Source organism: Peromyscus leucopus, chromosome 3 (assembly GCF_004664715.2).
Source record: "Peromyscus leucopus breed LL Stock chromosome 3, UCI_PerLeu_2.1, whole genome shotgun sequence".
NCBI classification, from domain to species: Eukaryota; Metazoa; Chordata; class Mammalia; order Rodentia; family Cricetidae; genus Peromyscus; species Peromyscus leucopus.
Window position 1 is genome coordinate 49,016,914 of NC_051065.1, and position 21,435 is coordinate 49,038,348.

Below are 21,435 nucleotides of genomic sequence, written 5' to 3' on the forward strand. Positions count from 1 at the left end.
CTGGATACCTGTGAGGACCTGAGTTCAATCCCCAGGACAGGCGTGAAAATCCGGAGCATAGTAATGTGCACTTGTAGCCTCAGCAATGGAGAGTGGAGTCAGGAGGATCCCTGGAGCTTACTAGCTAGGCAGCCTACTCTAATAGCTAGCAAGAGACCCTGTCTCAAAAAAACCAGGTGGTGGTTCCTGAGGAACAATGCTAAAGCTGTGCTCTGGCCTACACACACACACACACACACACACACACACACACACACACACACACACACACACACATCAAGAATGCTATAGACAAGGGGAAGATATCTTTGGTTTTTCGAGACTAGGTTTCTCTGTGTAGCTTTGCGCCTTTCCTGGAACTCGCTTTGGAGACCAGGCTGGGCTCAAACTCACAGAGATCCGCCTGGCTCTGCCTCCTGAGTGCTGGGATTAAAGGCGTGCGCCACCACCGCCCGGCATCCCCAGTGTATTTATCTGACAAAAAAATTTCAGGTCATATAAGGATGGCAATTAATTGATCAGAAAACAAAGTCAAACACCTGTTTAAAAACGGGCAAAAGTCTTACAAGCACAAAAGAGGACTTTCACATGGCAGGTGAGCATATGAAACAGTGCTGAGTATCATTATTCATTAGATACATGCAAATTAAAATGGCAATGATATGTCACTACCCAGCAGGAAACAATGGAAACCGTGGAGGTATAGGGCTGGTAAGATGAAGCGCTCTGCCTCAGACTGCCAAGGTTTCAGCAGGCTCAACCACCTTGAAAACTGATCCGTGGTAACCCGGAAGGGCAGGCACACACCTGCTCTTGTGACTCAGCAATTGTGATCCCAGGGATCTGTTCCAAAGTGCATTTCCTTCATATGCTCTTAACAATTTGACTCAGAGCAGTAAAAATCTAGCAACTCCCTACATGTCCAACAACGGAGGAACGAAAGATCTCGTATACATCAGAGAACTATACAGCAATAAACAAGATGGATTGCATTCACATTAATGCCTGGTTGTAGATTAATCTTACAGATACATTGAGAAAAAAAATTAGCCAAGACAAAATGACACACTCTGTAAGTTATCATTTACATAAGATTCAAGAATGGGAAATACAAGGCTATGGTAATAGAATATAAAGTATATATATAGAAAAGCGGTCGCCTCTGAGTGGTAAGGACCAGAGCACTGGATAGAAACATGAGGAGACCCCGCCAAGTGTAGGATCTGCTCCAACCCTGAGCTGGCTGACAGTCATGTGACACACATTCAAAAACATACTGAGTCTTACAATCAAGATGTGTAGCCGGGTGGTGCGAGCGGCGGTGGTGGGGCGGTGGTGGGGGCGGTACGCGCCTTTAATCTAAGCACTTGGGAGGCAGAGGCAGGCAATCTCTGAGTTCGAGGCCATCCTGATCTACAAATAACATTCCAGGACAGCCAGGGCTACACAGAGAAACCCTGTCTAGAAAAACAAAAACTAAACCAAACCTAACAAATAAAAAACAAACAAAACCAAAACAACAAAAGACCACACTGTGCCCCATATCTAATTTGTGTGGACTTGAGTGATAGCGAACACCAAAATGAGAATCTCCATATATGAGTGGAAGGCTTCAGGCTGGGACTTAAATAGCTCTTCAGAACTGGGATAACCTATCACATTTCTCACTGAAAGGGCCTTAATCAACAATAAGCTTGTTGGGCAGGGCCATCGCTGGCAGGAGAGAGGAAGCCTGGCCCACTTTGCTGATAAAGGCCCCTCTCAGTCTCAGGAAGTGTCCACTGTGATGTGGGATAGAATTAGACCTTGTGATCTTGGTGATTGCTTTCAGACATGGACCACAATTTAAGAGCTAAGTTAAGAACATCTTTTCTTCCCAGAGTTCCCTTGGCTAATTTAGTAGGTTTTTAAACTTTTTCCTTTATGATATAAATGAGACCTAAGATAAGCACTCTACCATTGTAGTGCTGGATCACCTTTGACTCAGATTTTCCGTCTTGTGCACGCGGCTGAGGTTGCCACCTTTCAGAGACCACGTCGATGCCTCCTGTGTTGTGATAGGCTTCTACTGGCTTCCTTAGCCCTGGCTCACGCTAGCTTCCTTATATATCCCATGCGTTTCCCTGGAGTCCAGGTAACTGACTTCTCCTGTCTAACGTGGATTCCCAACAGACTCTCACAAGGTCTAACCCTGGGTGTGTGTATCCTCAATCAGTGTAGCCGCTATTTGGAGCATGTAGGTCCTTGTGTCTTCTCAGCCTCAATGAGGCAAAAGAGGCAGGAAGCGGAGGAGGGTTGCAGGCGAGCAGAGGGATGGAGGTTACAGACTTCAAGGGATGCCATGTCACTCGCATGGTCACTGTTTGAGCACTGCCAACTGGTTAGTGTTGGGCATGTCAAGCTGGTTTCAGAATACCAACAATACATCGTTTTCCGTGATCGCCACTGCCACCCACATTTCTGACTCCCACACGACCTCACACACATGAAGAAGCTCTCCATGATCTGAAACCTCTGACATGTTCACTTGTTAGAGTCCAGTCAATTAAGCTTGAGAAGTCTGTCACTTGAATTATTTCAATTTCTCTGCTTGAGATGATTTTAAATATACGATCACTGTGATCTGTGCAAAGATTTCACCCAAGTATGGCTTATATTTTGGGGTAGAAAGACAGATACTTAGATCTTCCTTTAGCCCCACACCTGACAGCAGGGCCCTTTCTGAGTTAGGAGACTGGGACTTGTCAAATCCTACCTCCTATGGGAAGACTTCAACAGCTCTCCGCAGAGCCCCTCCGTACAATAGTACCAGAGATGGACAAGGGTGTCCCTGACACAGCACCAGCTGTGCTCAGCTGGGAAACATTTTCTTAAGGGACTTAGAGAGAGAGAGAGAGAGAGAGAGAGAGAGAGAGAGAGAGAGAGAGAGAGAGAGCGAACACTTGTCCCTGCATTTAGAGCTTAGAATGGTTGCATAGGGTGCCGGTAGGATTCCAGGGTGGACTGTCTCTGTCACAGACTTTACTAATCAGTCAGCCTTATGCCACCCATACAGGAAAAATTCAAGGCTCAGAGAAGTCAAAAGACCAACAGGTCACACAGCTAAAAAGTCTGTAATAAATTTAAACCAAGGCTTTACTTCACTGATAGACAACCTTTAAAAAGAGGGGGTGGTCGGGAGGTCGTGGCACACACCTTTAATTCCAGCACTTCGGAGGCAGAGGCAGGCAGATCCTTGTGAATTCAAGGCCAGCCTGCTCTACAGAGCAAGATCCAGGAAAGGCGCAAAGCTACACAGAGAAACCCTGTCTTGAAAAACCAAAAAGAAGAAGAAGAAGAAGAAGAAGGAGGAGGAGGAGGAGGAGGGAGGAGGAGGAGGAGGAGAAGAAGAAAGAAGAAGAAGAAGAAGAAGAAGAAGAAGAAGAAGAAGAAGAAGAAGAACAAGAAGAACAAGAAGAAGAAGAAAGAAGAAGAAGGGGGGGACTAATGTGGGAAGAAAGAGGATGGTACAAAATTGGAAATCACGGTGGGGGAAAAATGAGCATCAGTTTTTGCCTGTACAATGACTTGCGTGACAGTTAACATTGGCTGTCAACGTGACAGGCTCTAGAGTCACCTAGGAGACAAACCTCTGACATGACACACCCTAAATATGGGAGGCACCATTCTATGGACTGGGGTCTCGAACTGCACTGTAAGGAGAAAGCATGCTGAGCTCACCAGATACAAAGTGACTCACTGCCTCAAGCGCCCGCTACCATGACCCCCTGCTACGATGGACCACACCGTGAACCTGTGAGCAGGAGCAAATCTCTGCTTGTTTAAGTTGCTTTCATTGAGTGTCTTGTCAAGCCGTGAGGAAGGTAACCAGACCAAGCCAATGGCATGGAATACTCAGGACTGTGACTATGGGGAGACCACAATTGCTTCCGGGCCTCATTTACAGTTTGCCCCCAAATTTAGACATTCACCTCCTGGTTGACACACTGATTTCTACTTCCACCACCATAAAGGTCAGGAGGGGAAAGCATAATTATACAAATAAGATTTTACTCATTTATTTTTTAAAAAGTTGATTCTCTGCTGAACCAAGGGTCTGGTAGCACCAAAAATACAAGACTGGGGTGGGGTGGGGGGGCTCAGCATGGAAAGGCACCTGCTGCCAAGCCTCATGTCCTGAGTCAAGCCCCAACCCACATGGTGGAAGGAAAGAGCTAACTCCTGCAGATTGTCCTCTGACCTCCACCTGTGCACGGTGGGAACCCATCACCCCACTCCCCTCCTAACCCTGACCCCCCACACACACACACACTACACCCAACAAGGAAGATCTTGCTAAAACCAAACATATAAAATCCCTCCAACAACATTTTGAAATTCAGAAAGACGTGTTGTGAATCAAAGAAAAGCTCGAGCATGGCATCAATACCACTTAGCCTGGTCCATTCCTGCATCCCAAGGCCTCACAGGCGCTCAGGACCGAGGAAGGAGACGTCAAAGTTCAAAGTAACCCATCATGTCGAAAACTCGGTTTGAGGTGTATTTCACAGATAAGTGTCACCCCGTGTCCCGGCTGTCTCCAGGACCAGCCGGGCTCCTGAGTAATGCGGTGAGATGGGAAGCTCACAGGTAACAAGCAGGCCACCCCTGTCGGGCAGAATGCCCAGTGGGCGGCCCAGTCTGCATGAGAAGCTCCCAGCTCAGGCTGCAGACTTCTCTGCACATTGCCAAGTACTTCCAGAAGACAAAGAGGTCTGCCTCAGAAGACAATGTTGTTCCTCCCCATTTTGGGGTGTTCACTGGTCTTGCTGGAGGTTTGAGCGGTCAGGAAGAGCTACCTTGCTCAGAGCTGTGGGCCTGTCCTGTGGGTTGACCTTCCTTCTTCCCTCCCTCCCTCCCTCCCTCCCTTCCTCTCTCCCTCCTTTCTCTCTCTCTCTCTCTCTCTCTCTCTCTCTCTCTTTCTTTCTCCCAGTGGGTGGCAGTTTCCCCTCCTTCCTCACCTCCCATTCCCCCTCCACACTCCCCCCCCATCCACTCCTCCTCCATCTTCAAAGGGCAGGCCTCCTGTGGGCATCAACAAAGTATGGCACATCAAGTTGAGGCAGGACCAATATCCTCCCCCTGTATCAAGGTTGGATGAGGCATCCCAGCATGGGGATTGGGTTCCCAAAAGCCAGCTCAAGCCCCAGGGACAGGTCCTGAACCCACTGCTAGGAGCCCCACAAACAGACCCAGCTACACAACTGTCACATACATGTAGAGGGCCTAGGTTGGGGTTTCGGGGGTTGACCTTTCTTTTCTTTTCTTTCTTTTTAATTCTTTTCTTTCTTACTTACTCTATAGACCAGGCTGACCTCAAACTCAGTAATTCATCTACTTCTGCTTCCCAAGTGCTGGGATCAAAGGTGTGTATATACCACCACCCCTGGCTAGAAGGTTGACCTCTCTTTCTTTCTTTCTTTCTTTCTTTCTTTCTTTCTTTCTTTCTTTCTTTCTTTCTTTCTTTCTTCCTTCCTTCTTTCTTTCTTTCTTTCTTCCTTTCTTCCTTCCTTCCTTCCTTCCTTCCTTTCTTTCTTTTTCTCTCTCCCTCTCTCTCTTTTTCTTTTCTTTCTTTCTTTTTTCTTTTTTTTTTGGTTTTACTGAGACAGGGTTTTTCTGTGTAGTTTTGGTGCCTTTCCTAGATCTCATTCTGTAGACCAGGCTGGCCTTGAACTCCAGAGATCCGACAGCCTCTGCCTCCCAAGTGCTAGGATTAAAGGTGTGTGCGCCACCGCTGCCCAGCTTGACCTTTCTTAAGAAATGTTTAAGGAGAGAGAGTGAAGGGAGGGAAAGGAAAGAAAGAAAGGGGGAAATTGGCTCAGTGGTTAAGAGCACTGACTGCTCTTCCAGAGGACCCAGGTTCAACTCCCAGTGCCCACATGGCAGCTTATGACTGTCTGTAACTCCAAGATGTGACATCCTTATACAGACATACATTCAGTTAAAGCACCAACGCACATAAAATAAAAATAAGAAAATTATTTAAACAAAACAAAACAAGACAACCTTCCAGGCTTGGCCAAAGTGACAAGAGCTTCCTTAGGGTATAAGCAACAACCCTTCTCACCAGAGGAATCTGAGAGCCTGTTCATTTGCTAGCTGCTTCCTTTAAGGGACAGACAGGGACCAGGAGCAGATGAATGAATTTTCAAAAGCTGTGGGTAGAAAGGTGCCAGTTGTGGAGATAGGGACAAGTTAAAAGAGGACAATTTTATGATCTGTGGAGACTGGAACGGGCATCCCCAAGGCCCAGCGCAGGTGGGTCTGACCGCTGGGGCCTCTGAATGGAACTTTTTTGGACCACTGCCCTCTGGGCTTCTCTGAGCAGTACACTGCTTTGATGCAGAATTACAACGCTTTCAAGGGACTAATTTGCCTCCTGATTTTAGTCATCTCTGTGGCCAAGTTGTGGTCTCATGGTGACTCATCCTTGGGATTCTAACAGCCACATGATGAGTGGATGAGGCGGTCCTTTGAGAGGCTAAATCTAGGGCAGCCAGGGCCCTCAGTGTTTATGGTTCAAGATAAAACCACTCACCGAATCAATCACATGGCTTTAGATGAGACAGTTGTGATTCAACCTGTCCCTAGAGAGGTGGTCTCTGAGCTATTCATAAGGACCTGAGGGCTGGTACTCACCCTTCCACACACATATGCAATGTCTTTAATTCCCTCCTCTACTCCATATTCAAGCAGCCAAGACAGGAACCAGTGTGCCCACAGCCCTAGCCTCTCCATGCTCTCCATTTCGGGAGAGAACTCAGAACCCAGGCAGCATGTCACAGAATCTGATACATCTCCTTCATAACCACATCCAACAGGACCGAGCAAACATAGGCTAAAGATCAGCCCACTACTCTTCACCTGCTGCAAGAGGAAATCCATCCACTAGCTGTGGACATTTCTGCCAACTCATGTAGACTCAGCTCCAGTTTCCATGGATATTAAAAACAAAAGAAGCCACCCTCAAGTTCATTGAGTGCATGATAACCAAGAAGAAGGAATTAAAAACACATAAGTAAAAATTCCTGAGTCCCAAGCTGCCGGAACAATGGAGCGTCTACAAACACTAAGAAGATTGATTTGGGTTTAATGGTCATCTCTGGGTTCAAGGTTTAGTGGAGCCATCTCGGGGAGTACCAGGAGTGCCAACAGGGGTGGAGAGAGAGCTATGGGCAAGATGGAGCCAAGACACGCCTCATAAAATCTGAGGGAAAGTGTGACATGAGAGTTGCCACTCATGCTTCAGAACATTTGTAGCCTCGTCAGTACAGCATTTTGGAGTTTGAAAAAAATATATTGTGTCTCCCACCCCTTCTTTTGAGATGGCTCAGGCTGGCCTCGAACTTGTGACTGTCCCACTTAAGTCTCCTCATACAGGGATTCCAAGGATGTGCCTCCCTACCCAGCTGAAAAAGAACACTTCTTTCAATGATTTTTTTTAATTCAATATTTACTCAGAACCGATATGTGTTAGCAAGTCCTGTGTGGTGTCACCTCAGCTCCATGGGACCCTCATGAGATGTGCACAGCTCACATCAAATTCCAGAGCTTCACACAGCCGCTCTCTACCAGCTTGTCCTTGAATCCGCATGACTCAAAATGGGATGCGTGAGCGGCGACAGGCTCTCAACGGTGGAAAATGAAGCTATGTGTTATTTAAGTTCCTTTTCATTTAATGCATCAAACTAATATGCCGAAGTGTTTCTGTATCACAAGGGACCTCTTGGTAGACGCTTGCATGGAGTAAGCGTTTAATGTTTACCGAGTGAATGTATAATAAAGCTGAACACTTAAGTAAACACGGCTTATTAAAGAGAAGGCTGGCATGGCATCGGTGAGGGGAAATCACGCCTCACTAATCTCCTGGAGTTCTTTGAGCAGATAAATAAGCATATGGAAAAGAGGGAACCACAGAACCTGGTTTAATTTGACTTTCAAAAACCTGTGAGAAAATCCCACTCTAATGACTGTTTTTTTTAAATTGAGTCACTGGGGTTGTTTTTACCATGAATATGGAATTGACTTAAAGACCATAAACAAAGCTGAAGACAAACACAGTCATCCCAGATGGAAAAGGATCGCTAGGGTTTCCTAGAGATCGAATCTATGATGGGTCCTCTTACGTTTGTGAATGACCTTGCTGGGACGTAGATATGGAATCTCCAGGTTCAGGCATACCTCATACAGAGAAGGCCAAGCTTATGGACATTTGCATATTCCATTTGGATTCATAAGACGTGTTGCATTATTTATCTTTCTCATTGTCGTGGCCAAATACCTGACATGCAGTAACTTACAGAGGACGGATTTATTCGTCTACATGGTGTAAGTGCACAGTGCATCACAGTGGCCGAGTCATGGGGACAGCAGCTCACTGAATTGGCGCCAGGAGCATGAAGCTGCTTGTTCATATCTTGGTAGACCAGAAGCTGAGATAGACAGCCCTGTGATTGCTAAGACCTACTCTCCAGGGACCCATTCCCCGTCATCTAAGCCCCATTCTTCTGAAAACTCTACAGCCGTTCCAAAACAGAAGCACCAGCTCGGGAGCAAGTGTTCAAACACGTGAGCACATGGGGAGATATTTCATACTCACTCAAGCCATGGTCATTATGTGTTTGGACCATAAAGTATAAAGAGGATGTAGAAAATATGGTCCTTAGGCTTGAAAAAAATAAACCACTAAGTTAGGACAAAAGCCAGAGGTTTCGATGGGGCTAGTCACAAAGACAAATGATGCAGGTAAATGAAAGTATGAGAGTACAGAGAAGGGGAAATGTGGATGGAGGCAGGGAAGGCTTCCTGGAGGAGGCAGACTCTAAGAGAGCCTTGAAGAACAGCTGGGTTTTGCATAGGTGCAGGAGAGATGAAAGGTTGAAAGCAGCCAATGGATATTGAGCAGTTGTTGACCCTGCCAAGCACTGCGCAGGGGCCCTGGCTTGCATGAGTGGTCCCGTCTATCATCAGCATAGTAAGGTAGCTTATATACCCCCAGTTTCCAAAGGAGGAACAGGAGGCTCTAAGAACTTAGATCTACTCAAACTCACAGTGCTAATTAGCACAGCGAGCCTTGTTGTTGTAGTCCCTCTTATTTTAGGAATTGTTGGCATTTGCAAAGATCTGGCGGCAGGCTCTGAGAGTACGGAGCGACTATAGAGGCCAGGGTGACTGGAGGGACGCCTTATGCTGGAGAGCAGAGAGGGTTAGGTTGGAACGTGTGGATTGTCTGAGTTAGAGGTTCTTCCATCTGTGGGAAGACCTCAAGAGCTGAACGCTCCGTCCCTCATTGAGTGGAAGAGGAAAGGAACTGTGAGCCACAGTCTGCAGTTAGGCCAGGCCCTAGTTTGGGAGGAGGAAATTAAAGAGTGCAGAAAAACAAACAAACAAAAGAAAAAAACAGTGCGGGGAAGAAGCTGACAGAGGCCAGCTTATTTAGTGGCCTCTGCTCGAACATGTCCATTGGGTCTGTTTTCACCTTACACGCCCATCAGAGTGCAGGTCTCTTCAGGGCCAGCTCTCGGGGTCTCCTGCCCCACAACCATCTCGGGTGTGGTGGGAAGTCAAATAGAGACTCAGAACGCCAATGCCCCTGTCGCCTTCAGGGGCTCAGGTGGGCTCAGGAAACATGGCAGGACTATGCTAGACTATAGCTATGACTTGGCTGTCTGAGTTCTTTGACACACATCCCGTAACTCACAAGTCTGGCCGAGCGAGCCGTCAGGCTTGGTCTCCTGGGTCCCAGCAGGGCGCAGTCTGCCAGGGGTCTTTGGGTGTAAGAATGACAATACTCAAAGCAGCAGGAAGCGGCTAAGCCATGTGATTCCCTTGGCCACTCGAAGGACGTGGAGGCAGGATGCCATGTGGTCACCTCCTTCTAGTGGCATGTGGGGCATGGAACTGGGCTAGAAGATGAGCACATTTGGGATTTAGGGTAAGAGGCCAACCACTCTGTTAAACTTTGCTATCTAGAAGTGTCACCCAGACACCTGTTGGGGTAGTGAAGGAAAGAGAGTGCTGGCCTTGAAGTGGGAGGTGACCCTTGTACCTCTGCCCATCCTCAAATTAGTCTGTGAATGGGCTAACCATGTAGCCCCGTGGGCCTCAGTGTTCCTGTCTGTGAAATGGGCAGGTTCACTGTATCAATCTCTTACATACTTTTTTATTTTATGTGTCATGAGTGTTTGCCCACATATATGTCTGTGCACCCCATGGGTACACTGCCGGGAGAGGTCAGAAGGCAGCATTAGAGTCCCTAGAACTGGAATTACAGGAAATTGTGAGCTGTCACGTGGGTGCTGAAAATCAAACCCAGGTCCTCTGCAAGAGTAGCAAGTGCTCTAAGCTGCTGCGCCTTCTGTCCACCCCTCGTGTATTCTGTGATGACCAAAACCCGCCCTGCATTGTTCAGTCTGCACAGAACGCAGGAGGGGGCCTGCTGTTTTATCACTCTGTCCCAAGTTCATGGTGTCTTAAGTTAAGTTTTCGCACTTGAACCCTGGATAACCCGGCACTTCCCACTGTGGGAGCCGCCCCATGCATCCTGCAAATGTCCCGCTGGTCTGCTAGCTCCACAAGACCTGAGGATGGGACGCCGTCTTCTCCCTCTTTACAGTTAACATCCTCAGAGTGTCTAGCCTAAGGCAGGTGTGCACAGGGTTGCCAGGCAGTCAACAAAAGAATGACTGCGTTACCAACAGTCTCTGGAAGAATGGTGAGTGTAGTCCGGGGCTGGAGGGCCGGCTCAGTGGCTAGAACGCTTGCTGCTGCAGGTGAGGACCTGTGTTTGGATCCACAGACCTCTGCAAAGTCAGACTGAGCGGCTCATGTCTTCAGTCCCAGTGTTTCTACAAGAAGATGAGAGGGACGCAGGAGAATTCCTAAACGTTCACCAGCCAGCTAGTTCGGTGTATAGAGCGGCAAGCGACAAGAGAGTCTGTCTCAAACAAGGTGGAAGGCAGAAATAGACAAATGCTTGGGTTGTCTTCTGACCTCTACACCTACACTGTAGCCTGCATGCACCCACACACATACACTTGCACATTGTGTACACACATGCTTACACACACACACACACACACACACACACACACACACCCCGTAAACTACCCTTCTTTGTTAGAATGTCCGTCTCCTCACCTTGGGAAAATATGGGCGGCACTAAACACCGCCGTTTCTTCCATTTGGAATTTTCTCATTAAAGGTAAAAAGCAAGAAGAGGGCTGGGGACTTGAACTGGCGCGGGGCCTCTGTCGACTCCTGCTGTTAATACCTGGGGGCTGATTTCCCTACTGAAGTTGTTTACCTTCTCTCTTTAGCTTTCCCAGTTGCACAGAAAGACCCTCCAAGTCCGCTCTCCCGCTGGCGTGTATTAACCTTGCTCGCTGTTTCTCGGTCACATGGCCTGTGCCCTGTGGATCTTCCAGCTTTGAACACAGCTTTAGCCAATGCTCCTGGCTTTAGCGTTTCTGCTAGCTCCAATTTCTCTTTTGCTCCAGCTTTCTTGGAGTGTTTCTTAGGTGTAAATGCCATCTTTGCAGCAGTGCTGGGCAGCTCTCAAAACCCTGTGCTCACCAGGGAGCTAAGTTCTGAGGGGAGGAGACCTCAGCCCCACAGAAGCCTGGGCACTTTGCTTCCTGTTTGTGGTGGTTTAGATGAGAATGGCCCTCGGACGCTCAGCTATTTGAACACTTGGTCCCCCGCCACAGGTGCAGTTTGGGACGGTTGTGGAACCTTTGAGTGTGTGTCGTCTCGCCTCACTTCCTGTTTTGTTCTGCTTCCGGTTTACATTTGAAGATGTCAGCTCTCAGCTTCCTTCTCTGGCCACAGCTTGCTGCTCTGTCTTCTCCACCATGGTGGACCCATCCCTCTGGAATCTAAAATAAACTCTTCCTTCTATGAGTTACTTTTCAACAGAGTATTTTGTCACAGCAACAACAATAAAATAACAAACGCCCTGTTGCTGTGATAAACACCACGACCGAAAGCAATCTGGAGAGGAAAGGGTTTATTTTATCTTACAGCCCCCATTACCAATGGGCGACAGGGCAGTACCTCAAGGCAGAAACTGAAGCGGAGACCATGGAGGAACATTTCTTACTGGCTTGCTTCTAGGCTTATGTTTAGCTACCTTTCTTATATAATCCAGGGCTACCAGTCTAGGGATGTTACTGCCCACAGTAGGCTTGGACATTCCAACATCAATTAGCCATCGAGAAACTGTCCCACAGACATGCCCACACAACGGTCTGACGGAGGCAATTCCTCTGCTGAGGCGCCTTCTTCATAAGTGAGTCAAACTGTCAACCAAGGTTAGCTATCACAAGCCACCCCTCCATACCTGTAAGTTCTTCCATCTTAGGATGACCCCACCCCCACTCATACACACACACACACACACACACACACACACACACACACACACACAGAGAAACTACATACCATCCTGTTGGAAAAGTTGGTGAAGTTCTCAACCAACACCTGCTTGATCATGTCTGGCTCAGAAATGACAACGTACATCCGACGACCAAGATAGTACCTAGAAAAGATCAAACCAATTGCTTTTAAAACATGGCACGTTTACCCAGTTCTGCTACCCCTCCCCTCTAAAAGAACTCACAGGGGCTTTAGAATGAAGGGTGAACAGTAAGTGAGAATTAAATACAGAGATGAGAGGGTACAGGCTCCAGTGGCGAGCAATAGTAGATTTGCGATAAAGTGTCGCCAAAGCGCTTCCCATCAACGCTTGCAGACTGCCACCTTGTCCCAGCACTGGAAATTCAGATAAGACACAGTCCCTGACTCAGGCAGCTTATGGGCTGAGAGAAAACACAGGTCGATAAATGTCAATGCACGAACAAGAGCTCCTGAGATCCAACAGTTAGATGGAGGGAAATGGCAGAGTTTTCCAAACACGAGAGGCTGGCATTTTAGAACGAAAACATTTATACTAATTCTATACTGAATGAATAAGCAGATGTCAGAGAGAACATGGGAATGATTAACCCTGCTTCCGAAAGGCTGAGCTTTGTACAAGGGAGCTCAGCAGACACTCACAGCTTCTGAGAAGTGGAGGACAGCCTCAGCCAGTCACCTGCTGCTGGTGACCTCTGGCCAGAGGAAGTGCTTACATACACAGCTGATCTTTATGAAAGTCCCGAGGACCCAAACCACCAAGACCTAGGGCCCCACCTGCTTGGGTAGCACTGTGAGTGACCCAGGGCCCCACCTGCTTGGGTGACACTGTGAGCGACCCAGGGCCCCACCTGCTTGGGTGACACTGTGAGGGCCCCAGGGACCCACCTGCTTGGGTAGCACTGTGAGGGCCCCAGGGCCCCACCTACTTGGGTAGCACTGTGAGTGACAGGAAACTAACCGTGCACAGCAAAGCTGAATGATGATGAGGCCATGGTGCCAGGCATGCTTCCAGTGTGTGAGCTGACACATTCCTGGGTGTAACTAACTGACTGGCTGCTGTAGCCTGTTCGGAGCAGCATGGGTCAGGTTTTAAAAGGGAAATCACATTTAAAAAGCAGCCGAGTTTGCCCTGGCATTCTAACCCAGCTTTTCATAAGCCAAAATGATGTTCATTTAAAAATTATTTTTCCCTTCACAAAATAAGGGGGGAAAAAATAAGAAGGGGCTGGTGAGATGGCCCAACTGGCAAAGCACCTGTCACACAAGCATGAGGACCTGAGTTCGGATCCCCAGCATTCATGTAAAGAAAGCTGGGTATCGCCATGAACTTCCAGAACCCCAGGACCGGAAGATTGTCACGGCGGCCAGCCAGCCTGTGAGCCCCAGGTTCAGTAAAAGACCTTGTCTCAAAAAATAAAGTAGAGAGTGATTAAAGGTGACACTCAACACTGGCCTTTGACCTCCACATCATGCATACACATATGTGCACAATACTTGAGTGGGGTACACAATATAACACACTCACACATTTTTTTTCAAGAAAAAAGATTTATCTAGCATCTATCAGACACTCAGAAAATATTCAACCAAGTGATCATATTTTCCAAAATTGTTAGGGAAGACTTTGGACCACAGGGATTTAACAGATGTGGTACAAAGAAAGGCCACAAACTAGTTTCTTACTGTTTTTAACCAAGAACACTGAAGATAACCCAGGGCAGCCATTAACCAACACTGTTATAAAATCTGTGGCAGGTGTCATGGAGTCTTCTGAGAACCAGAGAGAGAACCAGGCCAAGAACGAACATTTTACAGGACTCTGTCCACCCCTTGCCTCCGCCCAGAGCAGGGCTCTCGGACTTAAGTGTTCTTTAAATCCCTTCATCTGAGGAAGCACTAGCTGAAAATCCCTCGGTCTGAAAAAAAGACTAAGTTAAAAATTCAAGAAGCCAAATGAACCTCAAATAGTCTAAACACAAAGAAACACACACCAAGACAACGCCACAGTCCAGCTTGTGGGAGGAAAAAAATGGCAAAATAAAGAGGAAGAGTCTTTAGCGGCTCCTTGTGGGAAGGTTGATTCAAAGGATGGCAGATTTCTCATCAGAAGTCACGGAGACTGGTACTCAGAAGACAGCTTGGTCGGAGAGAGAACTTGTGCCAAGATGAGGACCTGAGCTGAGGTCCTCAGAACCCAGGTGTGGCAGTGTTTCTATAATCCCAGTGTATGGAGACAGGAGGATGACTGGGGTGGCTTAGCGACAGGTTCTGTGAGAGACCCTGTCATAAGGCGGGGAATGGCAGAGCAGAACACATACCAACAACACACAAAGTAGGAAGGGAAAGGTAGGTGGGGGAGGGAGGGAGGGAGAGAGAGAGAGAGAGAGAGAGAGAGAGAGAGGGAGAGAGAGGAGAGAGAGAGAGAGAGAGAGAGAGAGAGAGAGAGAGAGAGAGAGAGAGAGAGAATGGAAACTAGGGGACTGGAAAGATAACTCAGTTGACTTTTTTTGCTGTTGAACTTGAGTTCAAATTCCCAGCACCCATGGGAGGAAAAGCCGGGCAATGACGGTACACACCTAACTCTAGAGAGGTGGAGAATCGTTGGGCCTTGCCGGCCAGCCAGTTCTACCAAACACTGAGCTCCAATTTCAGGGAAAGATCCTGTCTCAAAATACAAAGTTGAGAGGGATGGGCGAAGACATCAAACATTGATCCCTGACTTCCATGCACATGTGCACACATATGCACACGCATAAATGTGTACACATGCACAAACATGTCTACATGCACAGGCCAAAATCCTGGGAGTCAGAAGGAATTGGCATATTTTAGCTGGTACAGGCTAATATTTGTCTAGTGACTGCATCTTTCAGGAAACAGGTTAAAAATTACATTTTAAGAAGAAGAATGACTAAGAGAATTGGTCACTGGTAGATCTACCCTCAAAGGAAGGCAAAAGGAGATTCTCCAGGGAGAAGTGGAATGATAACGGAAGAAACAAAGACTGCAGATTGGATGAAACGTAACAGCTATCCCCCTGCTCAGAGACTTCTTCACGTATGCTGGATGGCTGGAGCAAGAGCTACAGGATCATCAACTGTGATCAACACATGTGGAAGAAAAGCTGAAGTAAGAAGGCAAACCAATGTGGAAGGTTTGCACGTGTCACTCACCATGGGAAGGCAGCCATACTCATAGACCAAGATAAACTACGATGCATACCTATGCAACTAAGAACATGACACGAAATGATAGAAACATTTTAATAAATCATAAATAGAGCCTGTGATGGCTCAACAGTTAGGTGCACACGTTGCTCTTGCAGAGGACCTGGGTTTGGTTCCCAGCATCCACATGGTAGCTCCCAACTACCTGTAAGTGCTCCAGGGGATCTGATGCCCTCCTATGGCCCGTACAGACTCCCACACATATGCACACATAATAGACAGAGAAAGAAAAATAGCAAGGAGGGGACAGAAGGACCCGAAAGGGAGTGGCAGAGGATAAAGGAAGTGGGTGTGAAAATGCTGTTGTAGAGCCCATTGCTTTTCATGCTGATAAAAACACTAGTAAGAGAAAAATATGATAACAGTCTAAACGGTCCTATGACCACAATGATGAAATGCATAATTTTAAAGTCATTCTCATCCAAACTACTGCAGTAAGTATAATTTTAAAAAGTTTAGGGGAAACCCACACAGAACCAACTAGGGATGGCGCCCAGTGATAGAACATTTGCCCAGCTCATGAGGTCCTGGATTCATTTCCCATCATTGTAAAACAAACAGACAACACACACACATGCACACACACACACACACACACACACACACACACACACACACACACATGCACATGCACACTCTTAATGAAAGAAGTTTAAGGACCCCTAGGTAAATGCAGAGACAAACCATGTCCGTGGGTTGGAAGACACTACAAAGGCCCAATCCTACTTCAGCTGCCTGCAGATATGATGCGTTTCCAATCAAAATCCTACCGAGAATGAATATAAGCATGGACAAACTTACTCTAGAGTTTGTATGGGGAGACCAAAGATTTAGAATAACTGATTTTTTTCTCTGAAGAATGAAGCAGGAGAAATGAGTGTATCAGCAACTTGACAGTAGCAGCTGAAACTATGATATTGGCCGAGAGAGAGAGATACATACATATATATCTACACATACACACTCATGTGTGCATATACACTTGGATAAAATCGGCATGATCTCTGCATGAGCCGGGTTTCACCTGCTGGTTTTGATGACATGCTGTAGTTTTACCTGAGTGTGGTGCAGATCACTATGAGGTAACACTAGATCAGGAAGACACTGGGCTTTCCTATACATTTTTTCTTCATTTGTTTATAAATCCCTCTGCATCTATAATATCTCAAACTAAGATAACATTTTACAACTCATTCAGGAAGTTAATAAAGCTTAAAGACATAGACCCGTTCCCAGCCAAGCCTACCAGAAACCTACATAAGAACTAGTAGAAACCTACATAAGAACTAGTTCTCAGATTCTGATACTAGAAGATGGGCTACCCTCGTAGGACAGTGGCTCAGAGCCTCAGCAGCTGGCCAAAGCCAAAACTGGAGCACTTAAGGAAGGATGGGCCCCACCCACGCCTACCAGGCCTAGTCTCAGGCAGGGGTGGGACCAATCACTACTTATTTTAACAAGCTCCCAGGGGATTCTGATGCCATTGACAGTGAACAAATCAGGGCCCCACCTTACAAATCTTTATCTCTGTCTGAGCAGAGGGCACACCCATTTTCATTTCCTCAAATCCTTAGACTGTGGGAGGCATGTATATTTTGGCAAGATATTTGTATTGAGTTTCTTATGATCAAAATAATTTTGTACACCCTCTGGATTTTTTTTAAAAAAGCAAAATAATACTTGTATATTCTGGTGGAAGAAGCCACCATGGGAGTCTTTCTGTATTTTTCTAGTAATATTACTAATGCTAAAACCAATTTTGCAACAATTCCTTTAGAATTGCCTCAGAGCTGCTTTATGAACCTCGTGAGGAAACTGGCCCCATTTTACATGTAAATTGTGTAATCTTGTGAATTTATGCTTATAAAAATGCTCATCTGTAGTTTGAGGAGCTCCTAGCAAGATCTTAAATGGGAAAAATGTATTTGACTTATGCAGGTGCGGCCTTCCTTCCTAGAGCCCAGGATGGCTCCGCCACATGGGTCTGCCCATCTCTTCTCCTTAGAAGCCATCCTCTTATCCTATTATGTAGCTCTGAAGGCAAGGTTAATTACAGAACCATGCCTCTCAGCTCATGGGATGGATTTAATCATCCAGGCATGGCCAAGCAGAGCACCCCATCCTTGGTAACTGGCCCAAGGGTTGCACACATGATCCAGCATGCACTGGGATTTTTCCATAGATGTTGGGGCACAAAGCGTCACCTACCTCCTGCAGCACCTAAACTCCAGCTCAGCATATGAATCTGGGGGCGTGTGGATCATTTTCCTCCCTCATGAAGGGAACCTATCTGCAGAAGGAGCTGAGAGATACCAGCAGAGGTTTAAGACACACAGAGAGAGACTGTCTAGGAAGCACAATTTCAAATTCCAGGCTCTGACCCTTATATCCCTTCACTGGATCAAAAGTGTTGTAGTTTGAGTTGGGTTTCTATTACATATAATCACAAAGTCTGAACTAGTATAGTGTCGTTCTGCCTCCAGGAAACTTTAAGAAAAAAAAATATGATCTCTGTTTTGTTTTCTTTTTTTCTTTTTCTTTTTCTTTTTTTTTTTTTAGTATGTACTTTGGTTTAAATGTTTCTACCAAAACCTTTGCTCTAATTTAATCTTCGTTGGGAGGGATGCAGCCTTCAGAGGTGTGTCCAGTGGTACCTTCAGGGACTGATTAGGCCACAAAGGCTCAGCCTCAGAAGGGATGGATTAATGGGTCACCTCGAGAGCAGAGCTGTCAAAAGGCCACTTTGGTAACATTTCCAGGTCTTCACACCATGTGATGCTTTGGACTCTGCACAGAACGTCCATCCACGTGAGGCTCTGATCAGATGCAGCTCATCAACTTCAAGCCTCCCAGCCTCCAGAACTGAGAGTCGGAGAAACCTTTCTTCTTTATAAGTCACTCAGTCTGAAGTGTTTTGTGATAGCAAAAGAAAATGGACCACACTGGTATATATTGTCCTGCTCCCTGTTTCCTACTTCCTGAGATGGTAGGTACAGTATGCCTCAGAGGTCAGCAGGAGGGATCTGTACTCATCTGCCACCTTTTGCAGGGGACAGTTTTAGACATAAACCCTCAAACTCTTCGTGCTGCAGCTGAAATACGGGGGTGAAACTGAGGTAATCGTAATTCCCTGTGGCTCTAAATCCTACCAATCCTATGAATTCCAAGGAAATGAAATCATGGTTCTCGAAGGTTAAGCCAATAGGGTGCAAAGAAAGATCCCAAACCACGAAACTGGTCAGCGATGTGTGGCTAGGTCATGAGTCCTTCTCAGAACCCTGGTGGTAACCATCGTTAGCATCAGTGTTTGCTTCCTGCCCAGCCCTGAGCTCCCACACTACCTCTACCACTGCATGTAAGAGGAAGTCACTCTATTCACTTCTGGAACAGGAAACCAAGACACGGACTGTCTGACCCCTGCCTCAGAGGGGTCCTTCTCCAAGATGTCCAACGTTTCCTTTCCTTCCAGGCCAGCCTGGTCTGTAAAATCCAGTGCAAGCAGGTGTGCGGAGGGCCCAGGCAAGCTCCAGCCACGCTGTCTATATCTCCACCCCGCAACAGACTGACTCTCTTAAAGGTGCGGACTGAGAGCAGATTCTTGCTTAATGGGCCAGAAACCCCCTCCCAGCCTAATTAAGGAAGTGAGGTCTCTCCGCTAATCCAAGCTGCACGTTGACTATTACAGGGGCAAGAAATTCATAGCCGATTATTCATTTATACTTATTTATGCACATAATAATTTGCTTATTCAACCCCAAAGCACCTGGTCGAAGAGAAAATGTGGGCAAATCAGTGAAGTTAAAAATAACACTTGTTTGACTTGCTTAATTAGTGGTTTTCTTTTCTTTTCTCTTTCTTTTTTCTTAAAAAAATACAAAACTGACCACTCTAACCAAAATAGCACAGCTGCCTTCTTTCTGGGAACCATGACAAGCAAGACTGGTGGCATTAGCCTGGGGGCCACCTGGTCCTGTTCTAGAAGGCCTGCTCCTGGCAGGGGTGGCAAAACGATAGGGCCATTCCTGGGTAGGAGCGGGGGTGTGTCACTCACAATCACACAGAAAGATCCAGGCTCCGCAGCTAGGTGGAGTTGCACCTTATAAAAATAGCATTGTGGTTCTGTTAATAAATAACAGTCAAGCCCAGTACTAATTAGTACATTCAAGAAGTATTTATTGAGCACGTATGCGCATGCTCTGCCAGGCAACCAGCCGACAAACTCCTGCAAGTCTGGAGGCAAGTACCCTGGCCGTGCATCTGGAGCAGGGAAATGTGGGCACTCTCCCTTTCGGGTTACTTATTTCTTTGGTGTGTCAGGATTTCGCAGTGAGTGTGTGACTTTTGGAAGAAGTAGGAAGGAGTTGTCACTAAGTTGGCCTACTGAGGTCATCAGGGGTCAAGGTGAGGTTGACAATGCTGTGTCTTTGGGCACTGGAGTCTTGGGGACTCAGTTCCAGGCCTTGTTTGCAATTAATAGCTGTGCCACCTTAGACAGATCATGTCCATCTTGAGCCTGCTTCTTTGATAAGAGAGGTCATGGTGAAGGTCAGTGGGCGGGTTATTGGCACTGAAGCTGGATGTCAGTGTGGCCAGTGGGCAGCGACAGCCCCTGTCTATGAGAAATGAACTGATAGGTGCCCATGGTGGGGTTTCGGGTTTCTGAAGAAAACTTGACACCCCCACATCAGCAGAAGGAATATGAACGCATGGTTGATGAGATTTGCTGTGGACCACTAGACATCAGACTTCTACAAAACTGTGCCTCAGGGACAGCCTCACCTCCCAGCAGTGGAGAGGCTGCAAGGCAGCTGCTGTCCTGACCTCACACCTCACCTTTGGCTGGACATGGAAGTGTCAGGAAGCTCCACAGGAAAAGGCAGTCACGTGCTCTGGCAAAGACCATGATGAATGGCTAGACTCACAAATTCCAAGAAGTCCAGAGAAAGTTAACTTGAGGGTTTGCGGTTCCTGGACATTTGGCTTAAGCAACTCCTCCTGGGCCGGTGGCTCCTCCTGGGCCGGTGGCTCCTCCTGGGCCGGTGGCTCCTCCTCAGCCGGTAGCTCCTCCTCAGCTGCTCAGTAATCAGCTCCTGAGCTAATGGCAACTCCTGGGCTAATAGCAACCCCTGGGCTAATGGCCCCTGGGATAGCTGCCTCTCCTGGTAAGGCCGTCCCCACAATGCTGTATAGAAGTTATAGTTTCCATATTGTCATGGAGGGTGCTGGAATCCCATTCATGCCAACTGTGTTTGGGCCTTGCCACTTTTATATAGACTATTGCAGTAGCTCTCAGTGGGGATCTGTATCTCCAAAGCCAGTCCCCATTAAGGCCAAACCTACCTTTTGGGGACAGAAGGTGACTATGTGATCTCACCCACTGTAAGTTCTGATGGGTTTCTATTATTTGAAACAAGCCCCAATTTCCTGACCTTTAACCACGGGCCTTTCTGTTTTTCTACCAAAGTCCACGTATTCCTTATTGACTCAATAATTTTATAGCATCTCATGGGCCAAAAGAATTACTTAACACTCTTGTTTTTGAGTAGCAAAGTCCACACAATAAGTATTCACGTTATAACAACTTAGTAGATATTTAAACACACACACACACACACACACACACACACACACACACACACAAGCACACATGCACTCAATGGACTTACAAGATTGGAAGCAGTTCTTGTAGAGACCAATAGATGTCGCTGTATTTTTCAATAAACATTTACAATATTTAAGGGGGACCCTATGG

At 46.9% G+C, this 21,435-nt stretch overlaps 1 protein-coding gene across 2 annotated transcripts in view; it reads right to left on the minus strand.

The window, feature by feature from the left end:
• Nucleotides 1–21,435, minus strand: part of Tbxas1 (thromboxane A synthase 1) — a 170,674-nt gene that overhangs the window by 91,649 nt on the left and 57,590 nt on the right. Inside the window, exon 4 of one of the 2 annotated variants that reach the window (XM_028889303.2) lies at nucleotides 12,481–12,577. The exons of the other annotated variant lie outside the window; for it this stretch is intronic. Within the exon in view, the coding sequence (XP_028745136.1) occupies nucleotides 12,481–12,577 (97 nt within the window). The remainder of the gene's footprint in view (nucleotides 1–12,480; nucleotides 12,578–21,435) is intronic. 2 annotated transcript variants of the gene reach the window in all.